Here is a 16641-nt window from a genome sequence, read left to right on the forward strand (position 1 = left end):
TTGGCATGTGCCAGTGGATAGTGACATGTGTCACTGACGTTATTGTTGTGTTGAGTTCTTATGATAAGAATAAAGACGTAGCCGGATCGATTCACATGAGCCGCGTTTCCACTGTCGGGCCAGGGCTAACAGCGAGCCGGGCCGGGCCAGTGGCCTCGGGCCTCAAGCACCGGGCTTGCGTTTCCACTGACGGGCCAGTAGCCCCCCAGCGCTGCCCTAAACCCCGCCCTTAACACGCCTTTCTGGATCAAACGTCATACAACCTAACCCATTTCAGCGGGTAGGCCTTTTATGAATTTATTATTTTTTTTAGTTAGGAAGAAAGCATGTATATTAACTCACCGGCCCTGGCTGCCATAGTGTCCCGACTTGTCTCGCCACTAAAAAAGGGATTCTGTGACCCAGCACACTGTCCATTAAGTCGAACCATGGAAAGTTCCTTCTCTCGGCTTCGCTTTGTCCATTGTGCGTTTTAATCGCCTCGCACTGCGTCCGCAACTTTTTTATTTTTTCCCGAACTTAAAGCTTTGTTCGCTGAATGCTTAGCTTCAGCAACGATGTATTTTATAACGTCCTCGTTTCTGCACACGCCGTCAAATTGACGTTGTACCCTTTCTTCTGCCCAAATGCTCAAAATTGCTTTGGTATCTTCGACAGGCAGTAACGTTACAGGCGATTCCCCATTTCGAGCAGCGATTATTTTGCGCTATATAAAGGATAAACAACGCCTTTTACCTTGACCACGCCTCTAGCCCTAGCTGGCCCGCTTTGGCCCAAGGTATTCGATGGGCCAGAAATCCTGGCCGTTAGCCCAGAGTAAGCCCCGATCAAGCCCCGGAAGTGACAGTGGAAACGTGACTGGCCCTGGCACGCACTAGCACTGCTCGGCCCTGGCCCGGCAGTGGAAACGCGGCTATGGACTCTTTATTATTCACTGGCCAAACACTGTCTGTCTCAACCCTGTGATAGCCCTTTACTGCCGCCTAGTGCCCTGGCAATGTAACAATATTATAGATCACACCACATCTCCCTTTCTGAAAAGCAATAGACTGTGGCCTATACAGTTATCAGCAGATTGCATAAAACTATAAAACTCTTTACACTCACTTGTGTATCTTTGTGAAACATAGCTCAACTATAACACAGTTCTTTACAGTACTTATTTAACACTCGTCTTTCCTGTAAACTCTTAGTGAGACCAAATTACACACAAAAAAAAAGAACTCTTTGAGGCCTCTTTAAGCTACACATGAACATACAGTAGTCACCCTAGACAGTTAACACCAAACAGGATTCAACTTCTTATTAAACTCTTATAACACTTAAATGATTAAACCTCCCTGTTTAGTACATTTGGATACTTTCTTGTCTTCTTTTTTTCCCCCACAGATTCAGTCTATCTGGCTTTGTGATAACCCTGCCAGATCTTGTTCTCACAGTTTGGGGAGTGTTCCTAGACCCCTCCGGAGACACCTGTCCAGTGTCTGTCGAAGTGTCCTGCAGGTCAACCCCTGCAGCATGCTCTTGTATGTTACTGCTGTTGTCTGCTGACATGGGCAAGAGGTGGCGGCGATTCCTCCTCAAAATGCCCTGACCAGGTAAGATCTAGGTGTTTCATGTGCGGCTGTCATAGTTCCTGTAGATCTTGTATCTGTGATCCACACTTGATCTCCTGGTGACAGGATTTCTCACTCTGTGTCTGCGGTCGTAGTTGCTTGCATCCATCCATCTCCTCTTACTTTCTTTGCACTGCACCGACCGAAGGTCTGGAATGGCTGGCTCCAACACCGCTGCGCAGTAGTGCGCAGGCGCCGCCCCATAAGCAGCTGAGCTGGACTGAGGCCATTGTTCAAAGGAGTGCTTCTATAAGCCAGCAGCGCACGGTAAGGGTCATTAGCTTTTTTCAGCAGGGTTTTGATGGTTTGGACAGCATGCTCTGCCTCGCCGTTGCTTTGAGGGTATCTTGGGCTGCTCGTTACATGCTCAAATACATACTCCGTGGCGAAGGCTGACATGTGAGCCCCCGCGAACTGAGGCTCGTTGTGTGTGACTAGCATCTCTGGTATGCTGTGCCTTGCGAAAATTGACTTGAGGTGCATCACCACATCCACACTCCTTGTCGGGCTCAGCTGGGCCACCTCCACGTACCTGGAAAAATAGTCCACAACAAGCAGGTAGTCTTTGTTTTACAAAGTAAACAAATCAGCCCCTAGCTTCTGCCATGGCCAATCGGGTAGTTTGGAAGGCATAAGAGGCTCAGTCACATTGGCACGTTCCTTAACGCACGCCGTGCATTTCAAAACCAGCTCTCCTATTTGGCTGCTAAGCCCCAGCCACCACACGGATTGCTTGGCTCGTTCACGGCATTTGACTGTTCCCTGGTGTCCTTCATGAATTTTCTCAAGCACACTACTCCTCATTACTGAAGGGATAATTAGCCTAGTACCCCGCAATAACGGTCTTGTTAGTCTTGTCTGGTCTTTTTTAAATAGATGTCAATTAAACGTTTTAAAGTCAGTATTTTTTTCTCTCAGACATGTCAGTTTGTGACATATTGCGACAGTTGAGGAACATCTACGGGTGGTGTATTTGTCATTGTTTTGAGTAGCAAGTACAGTAAGACGGTAGAAAAAAATGATCGTCTTACTGTCTGATGTCGATATAAATAATTAGTGGATAATTTATATAATATATCAATATTATTGAGCTATAATTTATGTAAATAAATTATTTACTAATTATTTTTATTGATATCAGACAGACTCTGATTACTTTGTTTTTGCTTATACTCATCTGGCTTTAATATTTTACAAATACATTTAAGGAATTATGTAATAAGAAATAAACACATTTGTATAAATCTGAACATGCATTCCTTCTGTAGATGTCATAATGTCACATCTACATAATGCTCCGGTATACAGCGGCTATGCTACTAGTGTCGTAACATACGGCGACATGTAGGCTACCGCGACAATGTCATTGGCACATGAAGCAATTATCCATCGACATGTCACAAGTTTTACTGGCCCATGCCACTATCCACTGTCACACAAGTTTTAGAGACTCTGATTACTGTTTTTTTTTATTTAATTTGTGCTACCTTCTTACTGTATTTGCTAGTTACAACTCAAACAAATGACAAATACACTACCCGTAGATGTTCCTCAACTGTCGCAAGTTTTAGGTTATTTTGCGCTGGCCATTGTGGACTTACTAACACCTACTGGCGTGCATGCAGCATCATGCAAAAATAAAGGTTACAGTAACAGATGCGACTGTTAATGTGCTATTAGTAACTTCTGATTTATTCGTTGTGTTAGGATAGGATCCCTAGGTTGGGCAGTTTTGCGTGATCAACTACATGGCATTAGGCTACATATTTAACATTCAGTGGCTTATATGCCACTCAGACAGGGTACTGATGTGTGAAAAACTGACATGTTTGAGAAAAAAAATACTGACTATAAAACGTTTAATTTACATCTATTTAAAAAGAGAGCACTAAAATGGGCAATTTATATAGGCGTTATTATATTATATTACGTCAGTATAGCTGCTCAGCTCATCTGTCAGTCACCTGTTCCGCAACAGTGTCAGTGTTCTGCGATAATGTCAGTGACACGTCACTATCCACTGGCACATGCCAATGGAGACCGGATGTGCCAATACACATAGTGACATGTGCCACTGGCTTCTGTGCGTCAGATGCCCATGTCACTTAATGTTAATACCCCCTCTCCACATTAAATAAAAAACGGGGACAATACATTTTTTGTAAGTGTTTGTTTTTTAATTGTTGTGGGATCCATACACTTTTATTATAATTAATAATTGTTTAAACTGACTTTTATGTCTAAACTGACCTTAACTGGTTTTAATAAAATGAAAAAAAGAGAGAAAAAAGTCACTAGAAAAAAATAGTAACCATCACCAACCGATAAAAACTATAACAAAAATCAAACAAAATAAATATAACTTGGAAAAAATATATAATTGCATTTCACATTTTCACAAACAAATACACTGTAATGATAATATCAAGTTTGTGCTTTTGTAAATGGACTTACTATCCCTAGCTAATTATTATCATTCTGAGCACAGAATATGTGCTTTCTGCAAATGTAATTGGTGAAATTGTAATTGTTTAGTTGATTTTTTAAAATGCATATCGTTGTGTAGAGACAGCAAAATAAATTATGATAAAAAAAAAAAAATCACAATAAAAATGACAGGAAGTAAAAAGAAAAAACATTTATTGACGATACAGACAAAAAGAGACCCAGTTTGTCATTCTGAGTCCATTTATTAACCCTAAAGCCGCTGAATTCCTCAGTCCCGGTTTAACGGCTGTTTCAGATCGAAGATGCCGGTTCCTCCTTTCACAACCTTCCCAGCAACCAGGCAAGCCGAGGGCGATCGCAGCTTATCAGAAGAGCCTGACAACACAACAAACAATCATTATAGTGCTGAACAACCGGAGTACTGAATCCAGAACCAGCAGACTGAAGAACAGCACACTGTAATGCACAATAACTCCTGGTCTTATCATAAACCATGTCAGAAATGATTTTACCGTCTACTCCAGGTTCTTACACACAAACCTTTCATTTACAAAGAGCTTTTTGCACTTTAAAACACTGCACATACTATACACTTTATTGATTAATATACAAAGCAAACATACAAACATATTTGTTTTGCATGTTTATATACACTTTACTGTAAATATCTACTTTTTTTTAAAATCCTCTCTAAATTGTATTGAATTGTATATTTTCAATACTGTCGAATGCCTGAGCCTCAACCAATGCATTTCAATGTCCAAATTGTCTTAGACATTTGTATATATGAGAAATAAATAGGGGTGTAACAATATATTGTGTCAGAATATATCGCAATACAAAAATCCAACAATATGTATCGTGTGTAGTTCACCCAAAATAAAAAAAATTAGAGTTGTAGTGTCAGTACTACATTAAACTACTAAATATAATGTTGAATATAATGTATAATAATGCAATGGGGAATATTTGTGGGTTCTGATAATGCCAGATGTCTGATGTTACCAGTAAAAAGTGTCCAACATTATTTTAAATATATCTAGTCAGTGACAGAGATCAAGCATGTTCATCTAAAATAATTCTGTATTTTTAGCTTCAGAATCATGAATATTGTTATTCTGGTGTCTCTATTGTCCAATAATCAACAGTTAATTTTTTGTTAATCTTTTATCATATGTCTTGGAGTATCACAAATATACCGTATCGTGAGTTCAGTGACGTGATATGTATCGAATCGTGACATGAGGGAATCATTACACCCCTATTATTTAGTATTATTTATTTAATAATTACTTCGGTTAAGAATAACATAAACTAATAAAAATACATAATGGATAAAAATGTATGCATTATGTGAAACCCTAAAACAAAAGGGGAAAAAACAACTTAAAGTAGCCGAAACAGCAGCTGAGAGAGCAGACTATACCCAGAGTTCAAGCATATTCATCTGAAATTATTTAATTTCAGACCTATTCAAACTAAAATTAAGACATTTATTACACTATTTGAGAAATGTAAGCCTATTTACGGCCTTAAAATTATGAAAAGTGAATTTAAGACATTAAGGACAGACGGGAACCCTGCAGTTCACAGAAATCCGTCGTGGTGATGTGTTCCTTTAATCCCTGTATATCTGATAAATAAATAAAGCCTGTGTACCCAGCATGGTCATCTGATAAATAAATAAAGCCTGTGTACCCAGCATGGTCATCTGATAAATAAATAAAGCCTGTGTACCCAGCATGGTCATCTGATAAATAAATAAAGCCTGTGTACCCAGCATGGTCATCTGATAAATAAATAAAGCCTGTGTACCCAGCATGGTCATCTGATAAATAAATAAAGCCTGTGTACCCAGCATGGTCATCTGATAAATAAATAAAGCCTGTGTACCCAGCATGGTCATCTGATAAATAAATAAAGCCTGTGTACCCAGCATGGTCATCTGATAAATAAATAAAGCCTGTGTACCCAGCATGGTCATCTGATAAATAAATAAAGGCTGTGTACCCAGCATGGTGGCCTGCTTGAGGAAGCGGTAGGAGGATTCGAAGGTCATCTGCTGGAGAGGAGAGCTGCTGGAGCGGATGGCGAAGCGGTTCAGCGGCTGGTACACGCCCTCGAAACACATGTACTCAGCCACCAGAGACAGGTGCCGCGGGTCCACCTCGATGCCTGACGACACACACACACACATAGCGTCAGTCGGGCTGGGAACCACTCAAACACTCAATATTACAATCTCCAAAATATGAGCTTTCCTGGAGCTCAAACAGTAGAGCGTTAGCGCTTGCAACACTGAAGTCATGGGTTCGATTCCCAGGGAAAGCAAGAACTAATAAGAATGTAAATGTGTACCTTGAAATGCAATGCAAGTCACTTTGGATAAAAGCGTCTGCCAAATGCAGAAATTTAAATGGAGAGGATGACTTTCGCTCAAAGTGTTTGCAGTATTGGGAAAAATGGATTGTGTTCACAACTTCACGACTTTTTTGACCAATGTATTATCAGACATACACTTTCATTAATGTTCTTTTATGTAATAATGTAAAAGTGACCAAACAATTGTTGTTTTGTTTAGATGTGATTGTATGTTGTTTTTTCTCGTTTTTTTTAAAGGATAAAAAATAAGTTATTAAAAACAAAACAAAAAAACCCATCATATCTCAACAAATAAAATAAATAAATAAAACATTCAATGTCCATACCATGACTTCGACTTCAATACCGGTTCCTGAACGACACTCTTTTTGATAATTTTATGAACAGATTATGTTATATCAGAGACTATAACATTACTGTGAAGAGGGGAAAAAACAGCCAAGCTTAAGAAGCACACTTTACAAGATAGTTTAATGTGAGTTGAACTGCCACCTTACCGTGGTAGAGGGGTTTGAGTACCCGAACGATCCTAGGAGCTATGTTGTCCGGGGCTATATGCCCCTGGTAGGGTCTCCCAAGGCAAACAGGTCCTTGGTGACGGGTCAGACTAAGAGCGGTTCATAAACCCCTTATGATTGAATTAAGTACGAGGACCGTGACGTCGCCCGGCATGGCGCAGCCGGGGCCCTACCCTGGAGCCAGGCCCCCCCATGGGGCCGCCCTCCCGTGGGCTCACCACTTGCAGGAGGGACCGTAAGGGGCCGGTGCAAAGTGGATCGGGCAGCAGTCAAAGGCGGGGGCCTCTACAGCCTGATCCCTGGACACGGAAACCAGCTTTAGGGACGTGGAACCAGACTCCTGCTGGCGGGGAAGGAGCCTGAGCTTGTGCGGGAGGTAGAGAGATACCGATCAGAGATAGTCAGGATCACCTCCACGCACGGCTTGGGCTCTGGAACCACACTACTTGAGAGAGGATCGACTCTTTATTACTCTGGAGTTGCCCATGGTGAGAGGCGGCGGGCTGGTGTGGGTTTGCTTATAGCCCCCCAGCTCAGCCGTCATGTGTTGGAGTTCACCCCGGTGAACGAGAGGGTCGCTTCCCTGCACCTTCGGGTCGGGGATAGGTCTCTCCCTGTCATTTGTGCCTACAGGCCGAAGTCTGACAGAAGTCTGTTATTGGATTTCTGTGCTGGTTACAGCTTTTCCATAACGAACACCATGTTCAAGCATAAGGGTGTCCATCAATGCACGTAGCACCAGGACACCCTAGGCCGGAGGTCCATGATCGACTTTATGGTCGTTTCATCCGACCTCTGGCCGTATGTCTTGAACACTCGGGTGAAGAGAGGGGCGGAGCTGTCAACTGATCACCACCTGGTGGTGAGTTGTATCCGATGGCGGGGGAAGAAGCTGGACAGACTCGGCAGACCCAAACGCACTATGAGGGTCTGTTGGGAACGTTTGGCCGAGCCCCCTGTCAGAGAGATCTTAAACTTCCACCTCCGGCGGAGCTTCGACCGGATCTCAGGGGAGTCTGGAGATATTGAGTCAGAGTGGATCATGTTCTCCACCTCCATTGTCGACGCGGCCTCTCTGAGCTCTGGGCATAAGGTCTCTGGTGCCTGTCAAGGTGGCAATTACCGAACCCGGTGGTGGACACCGGAAGTAAGGGATGCCGTCAAGCCAAGCGGACTGCAGCCCGGGCGGTTGTGGAGGCAAAAAATCGGGCCTGGGAGGAGTTCGGTAAGGCCATGGAGAAGGACTACCAGTTGGCCTCAAAGAGATTCTGGCAAACCGTCTGGCGACTGTGGTAGGAATACTTCGAGGATCTCCTCAATCCCACCGACACGTCTTCATTTGAGGAAGCAGAGGCTGAGGGCTCGGAAGTGGACTCGTCCATCACCCTAGCTGAAGTCACCGAGGTAGTCAAGAAGCTCCTCGGTGGCAAGGCACCGGTGGATGAGATCCGCCCTGAGTACCTCAAGTCTCTGGATGTTGTGGGGCTGGCTTGGCTGACATGCCTCTGCAACATCACGTGGTGGTTGGGGACAGTACCTTTGGGCTGGTTAAGAAGGGGGACCGGAGGGTGTGTTCCAACTACTGGGGGATCACACTTCTCAGCCTACCTGGGAAAATCTATGCCAGGATACTGGAGAGGAGAATTTGGCTGATAGTAGAACCTCTGATTCAGGAGGAACAGTGTGGTTTTTCGTCCCGGTCGTGTAACACTGGACCAGCTCTATACCCTCTACAGGGTGCTGGAGGGTTCATGGGAGTTTCCCCAACCAATCCTCATGTGCTTTGTGGATTTGGAGAAGTCGTTCGACTGTTCCGCCTTCCCGGGAAGGCGTCCAGAGAACCTGGTGAATACCTAGGACACGCTGGAGGGATTATGTCTCCCGGCTGGCTTGGGAATGCCTCGGGGTCCCCCTGGAAGAGCTGGAGGAAGTATCTGGGGAGAGGAGAAGTCTGGGCATCTCTGCTTAGACTGCAGCCCCCACGACCCGGCCCCAGATAAGCGGAAGAAGATGATGATGATAATGATACACATAGGTCCATAGTGGACATAAATGTTTGTGTCAAAAAAACTGTCATAAAAATGTGAAGTTTGGGAGCACAGACTTAAGTTTGGTCTCATTTTAAAGAAGACCTGTGGCAGATTATTGTTGAAGTAAAAAAAAAAAAAGTTATAGAGGTTTTAGTTTGCTTAAAGAAAATGATTTAACAATATTTTTGTATAAAATAAATATTTGATGAAACATGTTAGACTCTAAAACTGCTAGAAAATCAAAGCCATAAATCTAAACAAGTTGTTTTCCAAATTTGAGTTTGATATCTTAAAAAATGAGCTTTCAGTGAGAGGGTGTTTGGGCGCAGTAACACATTTTCCCCATTGGATGCAGCAAAACTCACTGGGACACAGTGGCTGGTGATTTGAATCATACACACAATTACAGCCGCATAATTTTACCAATTGGCTCTATAATATGCAGAAGCAGAAAACTGGAATAAAGCGAGTTTTTGCTGTATAGGCCAAACATGAGAAAATGGCACCATCTGGTAAAAAAATATTTAAAAAATTAAATTTGAAGCCTTGCCAACAGAATGAAAGCCTATTAACAAAGATTGCATCATTTTATATAAAAATGACCCTGGGATAAAAAAAAATGCAGTTTTAATGGGTTTAAATGGGGACATTTTTGTCCTGAGAGGAACTATTGTGTGTTACTAGTGCAAAATAGATTTATTAAAGGAAATGGGGGTGAAATAGTAAAATTAAAACACACACCTGTGCCAACATGTATGCAGTTTGCATTAACAAGTAAAAAAAAAATGCCCATGAGGTCGCACAAGGGTTAAATATGAATCCTGCATGTTCTGTTGCCATCAAGTCGGCATAAACTAGTGTTTTTCCTAGATGCCTCGCCACAGCCAATCACCATCACTCGATTCGGTTTCACTGACATTGACTAGATTAAATTTGGTGGCGAACAACAAGACATTTTTTTCTACTGCAATCCGGTCGGAGCCTAAAAAGTTTTGAACTCGATACCCAGCTCTCTCTCACTCCCTCACTCTCTCTCTCTCACACACACACACACACACACACACACACACACACACACACACACACACACACACACACGCTTTATTACCATAGACAGCGAACACATCTTTGATCTCCTTCTCAATGACTCGCAGGGCCACCTCGATGCCGTATGTGTTGGCTATAGCGTGGACCTCGTTGGAGTATAAGCGGTTCAAGTCCAGGATCTAGAACAACAAAGCGGCTCGCATTACGGCACTAGAACATATTCACTGAAGTACACCGCTGGTAAGATCGGTAAGATTTGTAAGGTTTTTAAAAGAAGTCTCTCCTGCGCACCAAGCATGCATTCATTTGATATAAAAATAAAAACTGTAATATTGTTTAATATTATACAATTTTAAAATAACTTTTCTATTTCAACATATTCTAAAATGTAGTTTATTCCTGTGATCAAAGCTGAATTTTCAGCATCATTACTCCAGTCTTCAGTGTCACATGATCCTTCAGAAATCAGTATATGATGATTTGATGCTCAAGAAACATTTGTGAAAAGAACAGCATTTATCTGAAATTACATCATTATAACATTATAAATGTCTTTACTGTCACATTTTATTGTTTTCTTTTATTTCTTTCCCCCCAAAAAAAAAAAAAAAATTCTTACTGACCCCAAAGTTTTGAACGGTACTGTTTAATGTTACAAAAGATTCTATTTCAGATAAATGCTGTTCTTTTGAACTTTCTATTCATTAAAGAATCCTGAAATAAAAATGTAAATAACTGTTTTTAACATTGATAATAATCATAAATGTTTCTTGTGCATCAAATCATCATATTATACTGATTTCTGAAGGATCATGTGACACTGAAGACTGGAGTAATGATGCTGAAAATTCAGCTTTGATCACAGAAATAAATTACACTTTACTATATATTCACATAGAAAACAGCTGTTTTAAATTAGAATAATATTTAACAATATTACTGTTTTTTTTTGTTTTGTTTTAAATCAAATAAATGCAGCCTTGGTGATCATAATAGACTTCTTTTAAAAACATTAAAAATCGTACCGATCCCACAGTTTTGAAGGGCAGTGTCTACAGGGGTAACGTGTAGAATAAGTGTGAACAGAAACAGATGTGCTGATGTAAGAGCTCACGTCAGCATGATTGAACATCTCGTGTAAGTTGATGCCCTCAGTGTTGAGCACCAGCTCTTTGTGGCCCTCCTTCGTGGTGACTTCAGTCAGCAAGCAGCGCGAGATGCCCCGCGTCTCCATGATGACGGCGCTGTGGGCCTGCTGGGACACCACTGACGTCAGGTCGAAGTGCACCTTACTGACGGGCAGCACCAGGGTCAGCTGAAACACACACACAAGGCAATCTCAGCGCAATGCACACACTGACAACTCTGCTCTGGTCCCATTCATGACCAATGTGAGTCTAACTGACACTAGATAAAGTTTGTAGACTTAAACAAAAAAGCCTAGCCAGAAAGTAGTTTTAAAAGCTTTTGAAAGTTTTCAGATTGTAAAAGTTTTAAGTTTTAGTTTAGTAGTTTTAAAAGCCGGATAGATGGATAGATAGATACATGGATATATTAGTAATATTAGATAGCAACCCTCTATAATGCGAGTAAATTTCACTCTTGGCGACTTAATAATGTCTATCATTAGCCATTGGCTAATAAATTCTTAGATTTTACTCGTTTGTGTGTGTGTTAGATGCCAAGTATGAGTTTAACATGGATATATTTTCATTCGCTGAACACACTGACTCACACACACGCAATGAGAGAGAGAGAGAGAGAGTGAGTCTTACATAACATGCAAAATTGACGCGCTGCATCAAAAACGATATTATTGTTTGTCTTTTCCTTTTAAAATAATGTTAATAAAGTAAAAGTAAAGTTCATCTGGAATTATTCAGCTTTTAAGAACAAGCAGAAGGTATGCGGGTTTCTCCGGGAGTGGGCGGGACTAATGGCCAAATGGCTGAATCTCATTGGCTGGTGCTCTTCCCTGTTTTAATTTCAGGAAATCAGTTCGAGCGAACGCTGACAACGTGATTAACATTCATGAACCCAGCAGCTCATGTGTCGTATATTGTCATTATTAGTAGCAGAATTAGTTATTTTAATAATAATTACTATTATCTATTTTATTTTACAGAAAAAATGAATGACCAACAAAATCTTACTGAGTTCAGTTAAAATGTCAAATATGCATTCATGCATGATTATCAAGTTTTAGTTCTTATTACTGAAGTTCTATCATTAAATAAAGCCTGATTATAATAATATAATGCTTGATTGACTGATTTTAAGAGTGAACATTTAGATATTTAAAAAGCTGTCACAATGATGAGCTGATTTGGTGGAATTATATATATATATATAGTACATCAGTCTGGCGAGTAACCCCAAACTGTACTAGCCAATGGCGATTCTATTGCCGAGGAGTGTGTAGAGGGTTGGATAGATGGGTAGATATATGGATGAGTTTAGAAATATTAGATAGAAATAGCACATAGAATGGCAGCTTAATTCAGTCTAATGAGCTTCTGAGCGCTCAGTCGAAACAGAGAACTAGAGCACAATCCTACAGTGTTACTAGTGGCTTCAGCCATCTCTGATGAGCAAGAGATGTGCACATGATGACACACACACACACACACCTCACACCACAGCCCGTTCACAGTGTCGTATTTGTAGTCCTCCACAGCGGTGCTCAGCTGAAGCACAGCGTTGATCCTCATGGTCTCCGATGAGTCTGACTGCGGCTGTTCAGAGTGGTCCGGAGCCGGGCTCTCGTCAGAAGATCCCGCCTCTTCCTCAGCCACTTCCTGTCTGTCCTCGGCCACTTCCTGTTCCTGTTCCTCACCCTCCTCGCTCTCATAGTCCACCTGAGGGTCACATCACCCACAGCCAGATTACACACACTCTTGTGTAATAGATTTACAGGGGCCTATGGCTTGTTTAAACTATTTTTTTTTTAATTAAAGCTCACTGTGATTTTGTATATGTACATTTCTGAAATGCATAACTTAGACAGTTTCCTGATCACAGATCACTCTAAATTGTAATATGCACTTTTCTTTGAAATGATGTGTATTGTGAAAAGCGCTATACGGATAAACGTGAATTGAATATGGCTTGTTCAATGTGGAAACTGCGTAAAAATCATAAAAATACGTTAGGTTCCATTGACTTCCATTCATACGCATGCAAATGTTGAAGACCGAAAACACAAGCTCATGCAAAAGAGCTTCAAAAGGTCAAACTGGGTGACCTCTGACCTGCAAATTCGCATCATTAAGTGAAGTGGAAGGTAGACTGTATATTTTAACTTTCTGGATTAATTAGTATTTGTTTATATGTTGAATTTAAGTTTATTAAATAATGCAATATAACACATTGTACATCGCAACCATTGCAGTGTCCGTAGAAATCACTTTTTTTTTTCAGGCCGACTCGCGTTCTCATCATATCATATATCATACTTCCACACAGAAACTCACAGCTCTTCACCACAACCCGCCAAAATAAGAGTTTGAAGTCAATATAACAGAAATGTAATATTATTTGCACAGCATACTGTGCTTCTCAAAGCAATAAGAATACAGTTTATTAAAACACATTTAATATCTCACTTTTTCATCCCTTAGACATTGTTTTTGATTATAAAAATTTAATCAAACCATTAAAACGGAAATACAGAAAAAATAACATGGAAAAGAGCATTTACTGAAACAAAGCTGCAAAATTGTGTCATTTTACAGTCTTGATGTGTTTGGGCTCTTTTTCAAAGTCTTGTTTCAGGCTCTACTAGAACAGGTTTTCCTGCTTGAATGTTGATCATTTCCTCATATTCTCCATTGTTGCGGCTCCTCTCTTCCCAGTCTGTCAGTAACGCTCTGTTTACTTCCTGTCTCTATGAAGCCCCTCCTTCTGAAAAGCACACTGTGCTCTGATTGGTTGGCTGGATCAGTGTGTTGTGATTGGTCGAGCGCTTCGAGTGTGTTTGGGAAATGTCCCGCCCCTTACCATAACCGCCAGTTTAACACACTAATAATTAAATGAGGAATATTGTGACGTGTTCGTTCCCGGAAGAAACTCAAGACTACAATGGAGGCGTTTCAGGAGTTCAGAAAAACTGACATTGATATAGAGAAGAACTGAGATCTTTTTCATGCTTACACTGCAACATTACACACTAAAAGACAGATGACGATGTACAAAAGCAGAACAGATATAATAATAATTATTATAATACCTCCTCTTCCCGTTTCTCTTTTCTCCTGGAATCCGTAGCATCAGCATCACCTTCATTCGCCACGTCATCCACGATCGTGTTGTTTTCTGCGTCCTCATTGCCTTCATCCTGTGGAGAAGTCAGGCATGATACGGTCATTATCCCATGTTATTACACGGCTCTGTGGAATGCTTGATTCTGATTGGTCGATCGCTCCATCCAGCGGTGTGATATTCCCAGATAACGGCGGGTGAGAACAGAAACACAGGCTCATCCGGGTCACTGAAGTCAGCAGCACTATACGCTCGCTAGGAACGGGTTTTATTCGTGGAAGTTTTGCATTTGGTGAGCTAATAAAATATTAAAACTCAAATTAATATTTTGTGTACAGTTATATAATTATGCCGTCCAGTATCCTGGACTCGCTCTGGTTTCATACAATCACAGCGGCTGCCATTTTGTGACGATTGTTTTGTACACTGTTGGATTATAAATTACAAACAGGTACAATATTAAAACAGTTTAATCTGAAATCAACATCTCTTATCTCCATAATAATAATGTGTTGAAATGTTGTGTAATAAGTGTTATGACTGTACACCGTATCTCTTAAATGTTCGTCTAGTTTTATCTCTCGCCGCTGAAACCGCTCTCCCCGCGGAAGCTGAGAGATGTGTGTGTGTGTGTGTGTGTGTGATCTTAGAATAAACCCCCTTCAGGTGTGTGTGTGTGTGATCTTAGAATAAACCCCCTTCAGGTGTGTGTGTGTGTGTGTGATCTCAGAATAAACCCCCTTCAGGTGTGTGTGTGTGTGTGTGTGTGATCTCAGAATAAACACCCTACAGGTGTGTGTGTGTGTGTGTGTGTGTGTGTGTGTGATCTCAGAATAAACCCCCTTCAGGTGTGTGTGTGTGATCTCAGAATAAACCCCCTTCAGGTGTGTGTGTGTGTGTGTGTGTGTGTGTGTGATCTCAGAATAAACCCCCTTCAGGTGTGTGTGTGTGTGATCTCAGAATAAACCCCCTTCAGGTGTGTGTGTGTGTGTGTGTGATCTCAGAATAAACCCCCTTCAGGTGTGTGTGTGTGTGTGTGTGTGTGTGTGTGTGATCTCAGAATAAACCCCCTTCAGGTGTGTGTGTGTGTGATCTCAGAATAAACCCCCTTCAGGTGTGTGTGTGTGTGTGTGTGTGTGTGTGTGATCTTAGAATAAACCCCCTTCAGGTGTGTGTGTGTGTGTGTGATCTCAGAATAAACCCCCTTCAGGTGTGTGTGTGTGTGTGTGATCTCAGAATAAACACCCTACAGGTGTGTGTGTGTGTGTGTGTGTGTGTGTGTGTGTGTGATCTCAGAATAAACCCCCTTCAGGTGTGTGTGTGTGATCTCAGAATAAACCCCCTTCAGGTGTGTGTGTGTGTGTGTGTGTGTGTGTGTGTGTGTGTGTGTGTGTGTGTGTGTGTGTGTGTGTGTGTGTGTGTGTGTGTGTGTGTGTGATCTCAGAATAAACCCCCTTCAGGTGTGTGTGTGTGTGATCTCAGAATAAACCCCCTTCAGGTGTGTGTGTGTGTGTGATCTCAGAATAAACACCCTACAGGTGTGTGTGTGTGTGTGTGTGTGTGTGTGTGTGATCTCAGAATAAACACCCTACAGGTGTGTGTGTGTGTGTGTGTGTGTGTGTGTGTGTGTGATCTCAGAATAAACCCCCTTCAGGTGTGTGTGTGTGTGTGTGTGTGTGTGTGTGTGTGTGTGTGTGTGTGTGATCTTAGAATAAACCCCCTTCAGGTGTGTGTGTGTGTGTGTGTGTGTGATCTCAGAATAAACACCCTACAGGTGTGTGTGTGTGTGTGATCTCAGAATAAACACCCTACAGGTGTGTGTGTGTGTGTGATCTCAGAATAAACACCCTACAGGTGTGTGTGTGTGTGTGTGTGTGTGTGTGTGTGTGTGTGTGTGATCTCAGAATAAACCCCCTTCAGGTGTGTGTGTGTGTGTGTGATCTCAGAATAAACCCCTTCAGGTGTGTGTGTGTGTGATCTCAGAATAAACCCCCTACAGGTGTGTGTGTGTGTGATCTCAGAATAAACCCCTTCAGGTGTGTGTGTGTGTGTGTGTGTGTGTGTGTGTGTGATCTCAGAATAAACCCCTTCAGGTGTGTGTGTGTGTGATCTCAGAATAAACCCCCTTCAGGTGTGTGTGTGTGTGTGTGTGTGTGTGTGTGTGTGATCTCAGAATAAACCCCCTTCAGGTGTGTGTGTGTGTGTGTGATCTCAGAATAAACCCCCTTCAGGTGTGTGTGTGTGTGTGTGTGATCTCAGAATAAACCCCTTCAGGTGTGTGTGTGTGTGATCTCAGAATAAACCCCTTCAGGTGTGTGTGTGTGTGATCTCAGAATAAAC

At 41.8% G+C, this 16641-nt stretch overlaps 1 protein-coding gene and 1 long non-coding RNA gene across 2 annotated transcripts in view; one reads left to right on the forward strand and one right to left on the reverse strand.

The window, feature by feature from the left end:
• Window positions 1-3771: 3771 nt before the first annotated feature.
• Window positions 3772-16641, reverse strand: part of polr1a (RNA polymerase I subunit A) — a 68178-nt gene continuing 55308 nt past the window's right edge. Inside the window, exons 29-34 of the mRNA XM_077217229.1 lie at window positions 14270-14377; window positions 12672-12899; window positions 11156-11356; window positions 10103-10220; window positions 6075-6239; window positions 3772-4439 (exon numbers count right to left, since the gene is read on the reverse strand). Of these exons, the coding sequence (XP_077073344.1) occupies window positions 4333-4439; window positions 6075-6239; window positions 10103-10220; window positions 11156-11356; window positions 12672-12899; window positions 14270-14377 (927 nt within the window). The 3' untranslated portion in view covers window positions 3772-4332. The remainder of the gene's footprint in view (window positions 4440-6074; window positions 6240-10102; window positions 10221-11155; window positions 11357-12671; window positions 12900-14269; window positions 14378-16641) is intronic.
• On the forward strand, window positions 14941-15864 carry LOC143724257 (uncharacterized). Its single transcript, XR_013197296.1, has 3 exons — window positions 14941-15067; window positions 15134-15203; window positions 15598-15864. It is a non-coding gene; the product is annotated as an uncharacterized LOC143724257 (long non-coding RNA).

This window comes from Siphateles boraxobius, unplaced genomic scaffold (assembly GCF_051911475.1).
Source record: "Siphateles boraxobius isolate OS27281-9 unplaced genomic scaffold, OSU_SipBor_1 70, whole genome shotgun sequence".
NCBI classification, from domain to species: Eukaryota; Metazoa; Chordata; class Actinopteri; order Cypriniformes; family Leuciscidae; genus Siphateles; species Siphateles boraxobius.